Source organism: Corythoichthys intestinalis, chromosome 18, assembly GCF_030265065.1.
Source record: "Corythoichthys intestinalis isolate RoL2023-P3 chromosome 18, ASM3026506v1, whole genome shotgun sequence".
Lineage (NCBI taxonomy): Eukaryota > Metazoa > Chordata > Actinopteri > Syngnathiformes > Syngnathidae > Corythoichthys > Corythoichthys intestinalis.
In genome coordinates, this window is record NC_080412.1 from 27650444 (window position 1) to 27666971 (window position 16528).

Here is a 16528-nt window from a genome sequence, read left to right on the forward strand (position 1 = left end):
TTTCAGTTTTCTTTTTTAATCCTTTTAAAATAAGTACATTATAAACATATTTATAGGTAATTATTTTATTACTTAACCCTTTATTGCCAAACGTATCACATTTGATACACCTAAAATTTCATGATTTTGAGACGAATTCAGAATTTTGACATTTCTTTTTGGGAAAAAAAAATGATGGATGCAATATAACACATGCATCTGCAGGTTCCATGAGAAAAAAAACAGGATTTAGCAAGGGTTGTAGATATTAGAGCGCTTATTACACATATTCATTTTTCTTTTTACAAATGTGAAAAAAAGGTTTCATTAAGACCTTATTTTTCAAATTTTGGGATTTTCATAATTGCTTCATGTTGCAGGTATTTTAAATTGTGATTTTTTAAAAACTGCCTACAATGAACAAAATGGCAATATTAGAGGTGTATTTTGACTACCATTTATATTCATAGAGAACTGACCACCTTAAATATCACTCATGTTGTTGACTCATTGGCCACCATTGACGGGGATAGACGTCCAATCCATTTGAATTGGGAGGTATGCAGCGTATGAACGAAATCTATTACTGAGGAGTGGCTAATGGGATTAAACATGTAGGAAATTCACAAAACAATCCCCCAATGAAGCCACTTAATTGGATGCGTCTTCTTCACAGACCCCTCCACCCCCACCATATATTTGCATAAAGGGTAATTAAGGCGCTATAAATGTGTACTTGTCAAAAATAAACATTTTAATAACCCGATTTATGGCGGGTGTGGCACGCGACCAAGCGAAAACTTTTTGTCCAAATCCAGGAAAAAAATCTGATGACTACCCAAGCTGTTTTGCAGATGAGTTTGTATTTTTTTAACCGGCTTTGGAGGGATGAGGGGGTCTGAAACGAAGGGGGGGGGGGGGGGGGGTAACAGAAGTGCACCCTCCCCTCTTTCTCTCACCCACACACACCCTCCCCCAGCCACTCACACCATTGTTGTTGTGGCTGCGTGCTGGTTTAGCGGCAGTGCAGTTGGAGCCGGACTGACGCACGCAAGCACTCTCTCAAGTCTCGCTGTCTTGAACTAACCCCATTCTTGGCTGAGAGTCGGCAAAACCTACCACGGATAAAACTGCACCAAAGCGGGCAACCAATTGGACGCTGCGTAAAAAGACGCACCGGCTCAAGCACCCCCAAAGAGGCGCAGAAGGCAAGACGCGGGGGCTCACCCGGACCGGAGCGCTTCGTGAGCGGATCAGCGTCGCGCCGGTCACAGGGGAGAGGAGCCCCTCCATGGATGTACTCTGATTTTCCCCGCTCCTCGCACCAGGGGCCCCGGCAGCTGTCGCCACTCGAGGGGGCGGGGGGCGACGCTGGATGGTGGTTCTTTTGGATTTATACCCCTGCGGATTCACAAGGGTCCACTTTAGCAACTTTTTTTTTTCTTTCTGACAAGTGGACTACATGATCCAAATGAGGATTTCTGTATTGAAACACTGGATTAAGAAGAGATTACCCTAAAAAAAAATTTTTTTTAAAGGAGACGAGGTGCGTGACTTTGAAACTTTGCTGCATGCATGGTCTATGCTTTTAAAAAGTTGTTTTTTTCCCCACTATATTTTACGTGTAAAGTTTATTCTAGTAGAAATTCAACGCTTGTTTGCGAGATACACTCAAACAAATGTTAGACATTGAACCCGGCTGACGAGCACTTGTGCTTGAATTGCGTGGAGTTTGGACTTCTGGCACCTCTACACGCCTCACAAGTTGAAGTGCAATTAACTCATTCTATGCCATTGACGGCGAGAGGCGTCCAATCTATTTTGACAGCGGGGTTGGCGGTGATCAGAAGATTTATGAGATATATAAATAAGAGCATTAATGTAATAAATCATTTGAGAGTTATATTTTAAAGAAAAAAAATGCATTCATTCATGCATCACTCAATGCCAGCCATCCCAAATAGATTTGATGTCAATCACTGTCAATGGCAGTGTATCACAACTCGGCATGGTTTGAAAAAAAGTTTTAAGAGATCCGGACACTTATTTGAAAGTTTTATTCTACACATCAATGCCTGATATCAGGATTTTTGTGCCATTAACGCCAGACTGTAAAATGTTAAGCGCATATAATGAAAATAACACGTTTTTGTTCACAAACTGCATTAAAATACACTGTATACCCTGTAATCCCAAACAGTTGAACAACTGTAGTTCAACTGCGCTACAGGAATTATGAACTCTCTTAAGATTCAGGCCACTTTAATTGAACGGGGGCTTAATATTTTTAAGCTAATTTGTGTGGTACGCTCAAAAAATGTAAGATCATTAGAGTGCATCACTCATTTTTTGCCATGTAATATCTTCTATAATTCTTAAGTTCTGTGACTGCATTATAGTTTACAGTTGCAGCATTCATTGTTCCTGCAATATTCCAACCACAACTGACTTGAAAGTCAGTCAACCCTTGAAATCACGAGAAGGAGTAAATTTCACCGTACATGAAAATGCTTGTTCTGTATTTCGGATGAAAATCCCAACATGAACTAAAGTGGTTTCATACAGACACTGTAATTGGTTTGAGGGAGCCAAAACAAGCAATATTCCAACCACAACTGACTTGAAAGTCAGTCAACCCTTGAAATCACGAGAAGGAGTAAATTTCACCATACATGAAAATGCTTGTTTTGTATTTCGGATGAAAATCCCAACATGAACTAAAGTGGTTTCATACAGACACTGTAATTGGTTTGAGGGAGCCAAAACGTGCCGGTTTATCTCTTGCGCATTTCAATGTTGTTGTCTTTTGTGATAATAAAACCAGATAACTCGAGATGGAATTTGCATTAAAGAGAGTCTGTTGTGCCGAGACATCACGAAGACAGAAAATGATTGATTCAACAAGTCTGATAGCTGGGATTAGTTATTTTAATTCACCTAAATGTCAAAGAAAACATCTTAGAGCATCTCACTCATTGGTTGGATGAAAGTGTATTGCTTGATAAATTGGCGTGAAAGCAAGCGAGGGACCGTGTTGACCTTCATATTCCGTTGTCTCCCTGGCAAGTTTCAAGTGTTTTTCCCCAGTCAGGGCCCATTACCCCTAGACGGCCCTTAGCACCATCCCATGATATATAACAGGCGGTAACAGCTCTGCTCCTTATTCATGACACAGCCCTGGACAATGTAGGATGGATCGAACGAGCGAAGCCGTTCGCGGGACATCTGGTTAAGAATGCAGCTGCTCCCAGCGCAAACAGTCACTCTTTATTTAGGCTTTTGCAGGGTACCTCGGGTAAAAGTGGAGATAACCTTTCAGCTTTGTTTTTGTCGTGCCTCCTCAGGATCCACATTTGGGGACCGGCACAGCTGCCGATGCCAGGAGTGGGAGCGTGAGGCCGACTCCGGGCTTCCTGTGTTTACATCGCAGAACATTTGGAAAAAGTCTCAAGAAGATCAGGATGGCGAGAGTATACGTGCTGTGCCTGCTCCTGATCTGCTGCCTGGACAGACTCTTGGCCAGAACCCACAACGGGGCAGGAAGAATGAAAGGTGAGGAAAACAATATGGCCAGACTTCATTGGTTCTTCATTTAGAAGTCAAACATCTAATTCCAGATTGGGTACTATACTTCCAATTTACCACTAGGATTGGTTTTCTGAAGAACCTAAATTCAGTTAGTGGGTCGCACCACTGCCTCACAGCAAGCTCCCTAGTTCGGGTTTTTAGGTTTACCTCTCAAACCGTTCAGTTTTTATCGTCCTGGGTGAGTTGGTCCTTATCTTAGTAAGTACCAGAAAAACCTTCATATTGTTTGATCAAAATTTAAAATTTCCAGTTTGTTCTCCAGACTAAACCACAATCTGGATGTAGTCCTACGTGGTCAAAAGCAGGTAGACTGGAGGGACAAGAAGGGGCTTTTTGACAATTTTCCCTCCTAAATTTGGTTAAATTCCAATGAGGGTTGGATGGTTCCACTGTAAATTCCAAGTACCTTCACCTCCAGCTAGATGAAGAGCACAAAGAGGGCAAAGTGTGTTTTGGCTGCCGCAAAAAGTACTACCTGATCTGCTGCAAGCCCTGAGGCTCGGAAGTGTAAATCTGCTGGGTCGCATGCCAGCTGCGGAAGATGAAGAAGAGGAAGGTGGTGGAGGGAGGGATGGGCTGGTGTTCTTCTGACCATTTTTTCCCTTTTTGATGCTTTTCAAACAAGTGCCAAAAGCAATAAGACTGAGGTTTGATATACCCATTAAATGTTTTCCACAGATGGAAATTAAAGGTTTGTCGAAAGACAATGTTGATGCTCGCTGGGGGGTATCAAACACGAAGGTTCTATCCTGAGGCGAAGCTAGCCAGGGCTTGCTTCATAGACGCCCTCCTGACTTTATTTGCCAGACAAACGAGTGAAGATGGATCATAGACTAGCATTTTGAAGATGCATTCCAAGCTCCAAGGTATGAAGAGACCACATGAAAGAATGCAACCAAATTGTCCTTAAACACTTGACTCAGTTACAGAAGTGCACAGAAAAAGTTATACGTTATGCATACATATTATATGTGTCTTCCGTCAGCTAGGAGTGGGGGAACGATAGATGATCCTCAATGACAATCCAGAAATATGCAGAGGATAAGTATCTAGTCGGTCCAAAAGAGGATTGTTTTGCCTTGGCAGAGGTCCTTGTTCGACTAAGAGGCATCCTCATTGGCACGGAGTCAAAACAGCAACAGAAAAAGTAGATTATTTATGGTTCTAATGGCAGGGGCAACATCAAGGAGCAGCGACCGTGCCAAAGAATCTTTAACGTTGGAGCGGCATTTTTTTTCCCCCCCGGGAGTGCATCTGCTGGTCAGGCCATTCAGCGGGACCACTGAGAGGCTCGTTACTCTGACAGCTTGACTTGACAGCCGCTTTGGCGATTCAGACTCGATTATTGTTTTGACACCCGGCTGCCTTTGCGCTTGAATTCATGCACAATTGAGTCCGTTAGATGGCAAGATGCGCTGCCAGCCCGCCGCCCGGCCGCCTGTCTCGCGGTTTGTTTGTGTTTGTGCCTTGTTTTGTTTGCCCCCTCGCCTCTGGGTGACAATTCACACCCTGCCGCAAGTTCAACGGCAGGTCACGGTGGTCCCCGTCCCTGCAAGTTCATTAGCATGAGTCCTCGGACTGCGCCGACCCAACCGTTTCCTGAACTTTGTGAACAAACTGATTTGTGTTTCCATGCAGTCTGCGCTTTTTTTTTCCTCAATGATGCTCAATGTTGTAATTGTGTATTTTGTTCCCGAGTACATTAGCAGTGTGTGTACTTTGGGGCAGTTAGTGAAAAACAAGGGCAGCACTTCACTCTGACAAGGGAACAGATTGCCTTTTCACTAAGCGCTCGCAGGAAGCAATCAAACAGAAAATTGCCCTGGAAAATTGCTCGTTCTGAGTGACTGAGCGGTAATGGAGGTCCCCGGCCGGGGAGCGCGTATGCTGGAGCAGAGCGAGTGGGCGAGCGCATGAATGGAGCGAGTGACCCAATGAATGGAGGCCACTGTGGCCGATGGTGACACGATAGTAGCCAGGTTATCTGGACACTCTATCACCACTTCCTGGTAGCATTAAGCGACCTTGTTCAGATAGGAACGTGTTCTACTGATGGCGGATGTTTCAAGGGCCAACTGTAAGCAGCAGGATGTGCTACAAATGCTTTGCTTTTAACATTTAGAACAGGATCAAACTGACTTATAACATTTCTCATTTGTTTTCATCCTTCAGATCATCGGCTGTCCAGGCCATTAATTATGCCAGGTTACCCAGCAAACATCACAGCATCAGTGGCCGGTCAGGCAAAGCTGATGTGTAAAGTCCATCGACCGGTGTCCACCAAGGTGCAGTGGTTGAAGGTGGGGCTTGTTGGACCGGGCCATGGTGGACCACCGCACCTCAGACCCCTCACGGTGAGTGGAGATCAACAGACAGATCCTCCCAAAAGTCACCTAGCTAAAATATGCCTTGTCTTTAGCCCCTGCAAAGCAATATGTCCAAGGTGAGCACGCTGCATCTGTCTAACATCAGCATGGAGGATGCCGGCGAGTACGTCTGCATGGCTGAGAGCAAACACAGAGGGAAAACTGTGCAAGCTATGCAGTCTGCGTGGCTGGAAGTCCTTCCAGGTAACACACTCCTACAATCCCTGTCTAACAGCTATCAACCCACCTTATTTGTAAGACTGCAACCCTTTTATACAGGTACAGGTATTTCCAAAACGCTGGACTCGACTGAAACAGCAATTTCACAAGGTAACGCCATTCATGAGCACTTTTTCAAATCTTGATAATAGTTTTGAATATAACTGCGGTCAGAAATTTCAGAAGACGGGGAGACCTCCTGATCTTCAAGTGAACATTCTTCACCCCCCCCTTAAGTTGTGGTCGGTTTAGTGTCACACTGCAACATGTTCATTAGCTTCCTTCTCTCCTCCTCTACATTTGTTTAAAATGAACCGAGATAGCAGGGAGTTTCACGGCCATCGCTTGGTTGCTCTCCATCCCTCAGTAATCCACAAAAGGGACAACAACAGAAAAAGAGCTCCTTAAGTGGGGGTGGGTCAAGTCAGTCAGTTCACGTCTCCATGGCAATGTCATTGTTTGGGGGTAAGATATAATGGAGGGGTGGCCGACTGCCTTTAAAAATGTTAGATGAAGAGGTAACCCGCTGACTGGTCTGATTTGAAGTCTCATTGTCCACAAGTAGTTTTTGTTAAGTCCTGCTACCAAACTGCAGCCTTTGTGGGAGTGATACCATACTCTTTTGTGCTATTTCAAAACAGTTCTTGGGGACCAGAGTAAGAAAACCACAGAGCATCTCCTACTCGAGCCAGGCAATGTCCTGAAACTGCGCTGTGACATGACTACTCGGCCGGGCATGGCGGTGAACTGGTACAAAGAGGGAACCCGGCTAGTGCCCACACCACGAATCCAGATCCGAGGCACCGTTATGATGATCGCTGACATTACATACGAGGACTCTGGAGTTTACGTATGTGTTCTCCGTGGAACCAGAGGACCCGTGAAGAATTTCACAGTCACCGTCACTGGTAAGGAAGCAAAGGAGGTTACCCTGCTGTTCACCCTACTGTGACGTTGTACGTCCACCAAAAAAACTGTTACAAATGTACCAAATCAAGTCAAGGCAAAGCATCAAGTAGCATTCACTCTCTTTCTCTGTAGACTCACTGGGCTCAGGAGATGATGATGAGGACAACGGCTTTGATGATCCAGCAGAGATTGAAAATGATCAAGTTTATGTTTCCAGAGGTGTGTGAGAGTCGATTTGGAACATACTGTAGTTTCTGAATGAGCTTTCCTCAAGTCCACCTGAAGGCTGAAACCTTATCTGGAATCTTGTCTTCACAGGTCCTTACTGGACTCACACCCAACGTATGGAGAAAAAGTTGTATGCCGTACCGGCAGGCAACACGGTAAAGTTCCGTTGCCCAGCCATGGGCAGCCCAATGCCCAGTATTCGTTGGCTCAAAAATGGAAGGGAGTTTAGAAGCGAGCACCGTATTGGAGGCATCAAGGTAATCGAAATTTTCTCTCTTAATTTGATTGACCTTTTGTGCAATAAGTCTTATTGCCTTGTGTTTTTTGTTTGCAAGCTGAGGCATCAACACTGGAGCCTGGTGATGGAGAGTGTTGTTCCGTCAGACAGAGGAAATTACACCTGCATAGTGGACAATAAATACGGTTCCATTTCTCACAGCTATGTCCTTGACGTCCTGGGTAAGATTCAGAAAGTTCTTTTCAAAACAGTTGAGGGAGGGAGTTCCATTCACATTTATTGAATAGAAGTGTCTTGAAGAACATTTTTACAGCTTCAGACCTGGCTTGTGTTCTTGAAAATGTTAAAAACTTAATGTTTCCCAGGGCTGAGGTTGTAAACAGTAAGTCCATAAAACAAATTAGATCTTAAAAGTTTGAATTTCTAGCCGTGCCATCTGACTGACTGTATTCATGGCAGCCCCAGCAGCGGTCATTAGTTAGCTCTTGTGGAAAAAGCATCACGCCTGCAAATGAAAGCCTTCAGTGTGAGGGGGATGATAATCTGGGGGGTGAGCAAAAGGTGACGGGGCGCCTGGCGTCAGCTGTGGCGGGCAGGATGTGGACGGTCAGGCGTCCAAAGCAGTTTTCTACCTGACCTGTGACTTGAGATTGAGGAGGGCGGTGAGGTTGTTTGTTCATTTGTTGGCTGTCCGTCCACAGCAGGGTCAATTTCCTTTCCCCGGCTGACTGGGGGCGAGGACTAACGAGACAGTTAACGAGATCAGAGAGCGAGACTAACTGCTGATCAAAGAAACCCCGGTGGCCAGCTGACAAATAGCTATGCCATTGGAGCTCAATTCCATCTGAAAATGCCATTTCTTTTTTTTTTGTCTGCTTGAATGTGACAACCTTTCTTGACAACCATTCTAGGAAGATTATTATAAAGTGTAAATGGTTTTCTAACAATGGATTGTTTTGACTTCTCCAGTTTTCAGTTTTTCTGAAATTCTACCCTTGGCCTAACTACCCTCACTCACCTTGCATCATCATTAAACTTGATATAATGGAGGAAGCTCAGCCATACCTTTACTTATCTCTTAATACCCTCTTACCCATTCAGAGCGCTCCCCCCATAGACCGATCCTGCAGGCAGGTCTACCAGCCAACACCACAGCAGTCGTGGGCAGTGACGTCCAGTTCCAATGTAAAGTCTACAGCGATGCACAGCCGCATATCCAGTGGCTCAAACACATCGAGAGGAATGGCAGTCGATACGGTCCTGATGGGACACCCTACGTCCAGGTTCTCAAGGTTGGTAACATTTTTATGTCTGGGCTCTTACTTTGTTGGTTGGAGCTTGGTTTTAACCTCTCTTTTGTCTATGATATTTGATGTAGACTGGCAGTCTGAACACATCCGAGGTGGAGGTGCTCTACCTGTCTAAGATCACCATGGATGATGCAGGAGAGTACACATGTCTGGCAGGAAATTCAATCGGTTATACCTACCAGTCAGCATGGCTCACCGTCCTGTCAGGTAAAGGAAAAATCTCTTCTCAGGAGATTTGTTCATGCCCTGTGCCGTGTTTGAACAATTTATGAATTGCGCCTGGCTCCCTTCCTGCAGAGGAAGAAGCTACAGAGTCCATGGACACCATCGAGACAAAATACACTGACATCATCATCTATGCCTGTGGCTTCCTGGCTCTGATCATGGCCATTGTCATTGTGGTTTTGTGTCGGATGCAAGTCCACCCAAGACGTGAGCCATTTGATGCCCTTCCGGTCCAGAAGCTTTCAAAGTTCCCGCTGCGCAGACAGGTGCATATCACGGCAAAGGTTTGTCTTCGCAATTCAAGAGAAACAGATGATGGAGCCTCTTTGTTTCTCATTTCAGTACTCGGTGGACTCAAATTCATCGGGGAAGTCCAGTGCGTCTCTAATGAGGGTGGCTCGCCTTTCATCCAGCTGCTCTCCCATGCTGGCTGGAGTGATGGAGTTTGAATTACCGTACGACCCCGATTGGGAGTTCCCTCGGGACAAGTAAGATACCTGAAATGGCATCTTCTATTGTAGGCTGTGCTAAAATCTATCATATTTTTAAAGAAAAAAAAGCTGCGTCTTGAGCTTCATAAACGGTAATTTCTCTGCAGCTTGGGTTAAGTTCCCAGGGCTCAGACACAAAATTCTAAATTGTAGCTTTCGAGTCATGCAGAGGACTAAAAAGGAACCTATGTTTGAAGAAATGAGAGCCCCAAATTATGCCTGTGTACAATTTTCAGTTGAACGCACTTATTTTTAAGCAACTCGTGTCTTTTTTTCTAGCTTAACACTTGGGAAACCTCTGGGGGAAGGCTGCTTCGGCCAAGTGGTTAGAGCAGAGGCCTACGGCATTAACAAGGATGCTCTTGACCAGGCCAATACTGTGGCAGTTAAGATGCTCAAAGGTAAAATAATACCCTTAAATTTATAAATTCAAAAGAGATTAGTTGATGTCTCAGCCTGTGTTAATAAAACATTAATATTACTCTTAAAGATGATGCCACAGACAAAGATCTCGCAGACCTCATCTCAGAGATGGAGCTGATGAAGGTAATGGACAAACACAAGAACATCATCAACCTCCTTGGAGTATGCACACAGGACGGTGAGTGGAGATATAGGACTACTTGACTATGCCCTGAAAAAAAATGATTGCGGGATAGCAGATAAGCTCCTGATCAATAGCAAAACTTACCGGGTTTTGCGTTGTCTTTGTGCCCATACTTGCAAAACCAGGACCTCTGTATGTACTGGTGGAATATGCCTCGAAAGGCAGCCTGCGGGAGTATCTTCGAGCGCGACGGCCACCGGGCATGGACTATACTTTTGATGTGACCAAGGTTCCTGAGGAACAGCTCACCTTCAAGGATTTGCTGTCTTGTGCCTACCAGGTGGCCCGAGGGATGGAGTACCTGGCCTCAAAACGGGTAGGTCACGACTTCAGATGGAAAAAGATTTGAGCCAGTCCCTCAGTCAACAGAACCAAAATTTTTGTTGAGAAAGGTTACAGAAAAGACCACAATAGGTGAAAATCAGGATAAATAACAAATCACAATAGACCATATAAAACATTCATTTCAAGGCCTCCTCCAAACACGCACATTCTAAACACATTTGTACCCATTACAAAATTGCAACTAAAGATTGGGTCTTGTCTTTTAATGTAAAAAAAAAAAAAAAATGCTTACAACTCCACGATTTTGTGGTTATTCCAACGAAAAACCGCAATACAGCACAATGATATCAGATTTGGATGATTGTTTCTCGAGTGTTTAAAGTTGTTGTTTGTGTAGAGTAAAAGCCAGATGTTTTGTGGTCGGTGGCTTTGGGCCACTTGCTGCGGTATTGGATGTTAATTCAACCACTAGAATGCATTTGCAAGGCTGGACAGGAAATGGAACCAACAACACAGGAAACTCGAAGGTTTAAAATTGAGATGTCCTGAAAAGGTCAATATCTAAAAATTGTTCAAGTTTAATGGGGGGGGGGGGGGGTGATTAACTTTGTCTACGAACTTGGAATTCACAGTTGAGCTGCCATAAACATTCCTACACCCATCCATGTTAAGAGACGTGAAAACACGTATTTGGCACTGAATGCCTTAAGATCAATAGTCCAGATGGGTCTTTTTCGCAATCATCTAGACCCCCCTCATTCTTTTTTGTTGTTTTCCCAGCATACTCTCTCTCTCCGCTCTCACTTATCAACACGCTTCTTTGTCCGCCAGCCGCTGTCTCAGACTCTAGTGCTGTTTACTCTCCTCCATCCATCTGTCGGTCCTCGCCATCTTCAGGCTTTTGTCCCTTTTAGCGCCGCCATAAATCTGTTAGCAAACAGACTGTCTGGGCGGAGGCATCGGGTTTCTGGGCTGTGAGGCCACTGCCAGAGCCTGAAAGCAACCCTCCATTATGGGGAGGCCCGCAAACCGAGGCCGGTCTTGCAATAAGCCTGAGTCTATTTCGAATGAAAACCAAAATAAGCTTTAATGACAACCATTCAAGTCGAATAAACAGTGCCTTTCAAAACCTTACCCCCCCTTCAAATTGCAGATTCTCTATATAAAGATGTTTGCGTACAGTAAAATTCCATATATGTTGACCTATGTATACAAGAAAAGCCAAGATTGAATAGAATCAGTCTTAAACCAGGGAGCGTGGTTAGCACTCCTGCCTGAGGTTCTGGGTTTGAATCTTAGCTCCAGCATTCCTGTGGTATTTCCAAATGTATTTGTGTTTGTTATTCACTGAACAAAGTACAATAATTAAATCATCATGTAGCATCAGATAACTCAGGGCAGAATTGTGGGTCCATTCAGTCATCACGATATTTTCCCATATATGCCGAAAGGTACCGTACAATGCTATGTTGAAGATCTGATGCTTTCTCTCCACTCAGACACAACCTGATGAGAAAGACTTCACGTTTGGTTGAAGTATTTTTATTCGTTTGAGGGCACTTCTTCTATGAGGAGTTTGGTTTTTGACCAGAATGGATGAACAGTGTTAAAGCCCCTCCTCCCTGGGGTCTTGTTTTACACAGTGCATTCACCGAGATTTGGCAGCCAGGAACGTCCTGGTGACAGAGGACAACGTAATGAAGATCGCAGACTTTGGACTGGCCAGGGGCGTCCACCAGATCGACTACTACAAGAAGACCACCAACGTGAGTCTCGGCACTTCCTCATCCACTTTGCTCTTTACCTTGCGACACCCGTCAGATGGTTAATTCTTGATTGGCATGAAGCTTAATGGGACGTAATTAGAAATATGGGGAGGGTGGTGGGGCGGCGGCTCTGGCCAGACTTTAGCGGGGAGGTGTCTTTTACAGTCACACAATGAAAGTTGTACTTTTAAATGCATGCAGCTGTGTTGGCTTGGCAACTCAGGGGTGGGGTTTTAATCGTTGTCTGTGCACCCCCTCCCCGCCCCCCATTGCAGGGACGCCTGCCAGTGAAGTGGATGGCACCGGAAGCCTTGTTCGACCGAGTCTACACGCACCAGAGTGACGTGTAAGCACCACACAGCGCTGAATGTCACAAACGATCCAACCATCAGTAAATAAAACTCCTGACCTGGCAGGTGGTCATTCGGCGTGCTCATGTGGGAGATCTTCACCTTGGGGGGCTCGCCGTATCCTGGTATTCCTGTCGAGGAGCTCTTCAAATTGCTGAAAGAAGGCCACCGCATGGACAAGCCATCCAACTGCACCCATGAACTGTAAGATGAGACACAAAGGCAAGCTTTGGGTTTTTCCTAGTCTATTTTCTAACCCTGGGCGGATGTTGTTGTTGTTGTTTTTTTTTCTTTTACAATGTGAAGCTACATGATGATGCGTGAGTGCTGGCACGCGGTTCCCACCCAGAGGCCCACCTTCAAACAGTTGGTGGAGCAACTGGACAAGGTCCTGCTGTCCATCTCTGATGAGGTAAGCTACGCTTGGCTAGGCTAATAGTCAGACGGTTACGCCACTGTTTTTACTGTGTTTTTTGTTTTTCACAATTAATTAGACAATCATGAAAATACCATCTCAAAACTAATAAAATATGACATATTAGTTCAACATTAATCTTTTTTTTACCTAATCTTTTGCCCATCTGTCAGTTTTCAGACCAAATGTAACTCTTAAGCTCCCAAATTTGCCCCCTCCTGGCGTGCACTAACACACGTGCATGCCAGATGGCCTCAATTCTTTCACTAGGATGTAAAATTCGGTGCAAAACCCCAAAAAACAAAACAAAATGTTTTCTATCCAGAGTGCGGCGCAATTATACGTTATTGATTTGTTGATGAACAACAGATGGTCTTAGAATTGCGCGCGAAAACAAAGTAGCCACAAATGAGTCTGATGGTGCTCCAAAACCGCTATTGGCACCGCATTCTGTAGACAAACATCCAAAGTCTATTTCCGGGGGACTACTCACACTCTGTACTTACGTAGGAGTACAAAAAAACATGTCATTACAAAAATGCCATCTTAAAAAGTCCAGCTGAATGTGGTGTCCACGTATGTGGATGCCAGATCTTTATGGCGTTTTTTTTTTTTTTTTTGTAACTGTCATTTTCAGACTATAAGACGCTACTTTTTACCCCTCATTTTGAATTTTGCAGGGTATAGTTCAGTGCGGCTTATTTGTTGATTTATTCAGGTTAATAGGTAACACTTTATTTGACAGTGGCGTCATAAGACTGCCGTAAGACTGTCATAATTATGACATGACACGATCATGGGCATAAATAAATGCATATGACAGATGTCATTAAGTGTCATCTGGAAAATTATGTCTATAACTCAATTTATGTCCTACTTTGATGTTTTACATCCATTAAAAAGTGAGATAGTTTGCCTGATGACACAAAATGACATCTGTCATAAGCATTCATTAGTGCTCATGGCAGTGTCATGTCATATTTATGATGGTCTTATGACAGTGTTATAGCTCCACCGTCAAATAAGGTGTTACCAGATATCGTAACTAGAATTAATGAAACAACCGGAACAGTAACTGAAGAAATAACTTAACATGAATATTGATTTTTATTTACATCTGTAGCGCTGCAATGCATTCTAGGAGACATATTAGACGAAAACAGTGTCGACAACAGGTGGCAGCGAGGTTGATTGTCTCCCCCAAGGGTGCAGTGATGGCCAAATGAAGCTTCTTGAAGCAATGAAGCTTTGCCGTGAATTGGTTCAAAGCTTCATGGTAGTTCATTTGGTCTTATAACAGTCTCATGATGCCGCTGTCAAATAAAGTGTTACTGGTTAATATGTTTTGGTGTGAATATCCCATAATATAGTGAGAACAACTGCGGTTTATATTCCAGTGCGGCTTATCTATGAAAAAATGCCCTTTTCGTGTCAAATTTGGTGGGTGGCGGCTTATATTCAGGTGAGACTTATAGTCCGAAAATTACGTTAATTACCAAAAATATTAACTTGGACCGTATAAAGTTAAAATCACTGAGCAAATAGGAGTTGGCCCATTCTTGCATCCGCATAAGTGCTGAATATAAAGTATGGTCTCCTAATTTTGATATTTTAATAACGACAAAAACTGTCGGACACTCTTGTTGTCAGCGGCTCATTATTTCCAACCTCATTTACATGTGATTTCCCCTTTTCTGTCTCGGTATGCCCAGTACTTGGACCTGTCGACGCCCTTCGAGCAGTACTCGCCGTCATGTGAGGACACGTCCAGCTCGTGCTCCTCGGACAACGACTCGGTTTTTGCCCATGACACCGTTTCTACTGAGCCGTGCTTGCTGGGCTACCGAGACGCGCAGACACGCGGGGAACCTAAAACGGCGGTCCGATAAGACCCCTTACCGGCGGCCGTTCCCTATCCCCCCCCAGAAAACGCTACACGAACGGAGCACTGAGGACAGAGATGTACTTTGGACACAGAGAGCGGGGACGTTCATGAAAACCGCGGCACTAAATCACATCCGAAGAAACGCCAGAAGGAGCCGGAATCTTATTTTTGAAAGACGTTTTATTTTAACAAGGAAAACAAATATAGATTTATTTTGCTATGTTAAAAAAAAAGGAAGCGATTGTTAATTATAAATCTCTCTATATAAGATTATTTTACTTTTGTGTTGCTTATTTAAAAGAAAAAGTCTTAAATCTCAGGATCTCTTGTGAAAAAAAAAGAAGTTGGAAGAAGTGCCTGAATTTATGATTTCCTGTGAATATATTAGAATAATAAAGTATTGTATGTATATATATATACATATATATATATCATCCAGTGGTAACGCAAATACAATTGCCTTTATAAATTATTTTGTATGACACGAAACTGAGTGACGCCTCAAATGTTTAGACCAAATCCAAAAAATCAAACAAACTTTTTTCTATCTGAATGATGACTTGATCGGATTTTTTACAAATAACATTTGTATTGCTTTAGTAAACAAAGGTGGTCAAACACATTTTGGTTCGTGAGACACATTTATGGCAATTAGATCTAATGTGTGCCGGATTAGTTTATTTTTGGCCGAAAAAGTAAACTCACTAGCAGCAATTTACGGTATTTTGACTTGGATGGGATGGGCGAATTTGTTCATTCGCCCCTCCAGGTCAAAACAAATTGGACATTAAGCGCCGTCAATGGCACTGGAAAATTAGCAGTCACAGCTGGTACTTCCAGTGTCAGTGAATTGTCTGTCATTGTCAATGCCAGGCAATGAGATTGTTTTACGTCACTTCCATGTAATTTTAAGATACTTACAGGCAAGGGCGTAGGTTTGGTCTCAACATTGGTAGGGACGATACAACAGCATAATCTACATGTACACTTTTTGCTGGGGACGGGACATTTATAAGGCCAAAAAGACTGAGTGAATGGGGGTCAGGACCACATTTCTCACCAATATGAACCTAATTAATTAATAGGCTAAATGATCAATGCAAAATAAATCTGTATTGACTTATACTAAAGTTCATGTGTATTGGTTCAGGTGATACACCGTTCGATTCAAACCTTCGTTTTCAAAAACTACTAAAGAAACATTTTGAAAACTTCCAGAATCAATGTTTGGATTTTATTAGCAAATTTAAATTGCAATATTTGAACACAAATTACATGAACATACACAAGAAATACTAACTTGTTAATCATCAATTAACTATAAGGGGGTAAGCCTTAGTTCACTACATTTCTTACAGTTTAATTAACATTAACAATAGAAAACATACAGGAGGATATACCAAAGCAACTTCCTCCTCAAGTTCGAGAAATTCACACAGATTAATGTTATGCTAACTCTGATAAAGATCGGACTTTTAGTAGATAAATTAGTGGTGTGTTCCCTGCTTCCGCAACATTGACACCTTTTTACATTCCTTACAGTGGCTGCTGCTGGTGGAAAAAAAACTTCTAATATCTCTTGTCATGTTGTATTTCTGTCGGGCTGTGAATGCGTGTATGTGTGTGGAGGAGGGTCAAGTCATCAGCCAATCAAACGTGTGTTTGAG

General features: G+C 43.5%; 1 protein-coding gene across 2 annotated transcripts; it reads left to right on the forward strand.

The window, feature by feature from the left end:
- The first annotated feature begins 981 nt into the window (after window positions 1-981).
- Window positions 982-15894, forward strand: fgfr4 (fibroblast growth factor receptor 4). 2 transcript variants are annotated; one of them, XM_057821469.1, is made up of 21 exons: window positions 982-1525; window positions 3324-3531; window positions 5740-5921; window positions 5987-6137; window positions 6213-6263; window positions 6794-7060; window positions 7194-7280; window positions 7380-7546; window positions 7625-7748; window positions 8629-8819; window positions 8906-9044; window positions 9135-9328; window positions 9405-9550; window positions 9833-9954; window positions 10044-10154; window positions 10286-10476; window positions 12089-12211; window positions 12487-12557; window positions 12628-12765; window positions 12868-12973; window positions 14689-15894. In XM_057821469.1, the coding sequence occupies exons 2-21, from the start codon at window positions 3441-3443 to the stop codon at window positions 14863-14865; spliced, it is 2829 nt and encodes a 942-aa protein (XP_057677452.1). In that variant the 5' UTR covers window positions 982-1525; window positions 3324-3440; the 3' UTR covers window positions 14866-15894. The 2 variants fall into 2 exon arrangements, with proteins under 2 accessions (XP_057677452.1, XP_057677451.1); XM_057821468.1 differs by having other exon boundaries at window positions 7380-7748.
- Window positions 15895-16528: the final 634 nt, after the last annotated feature.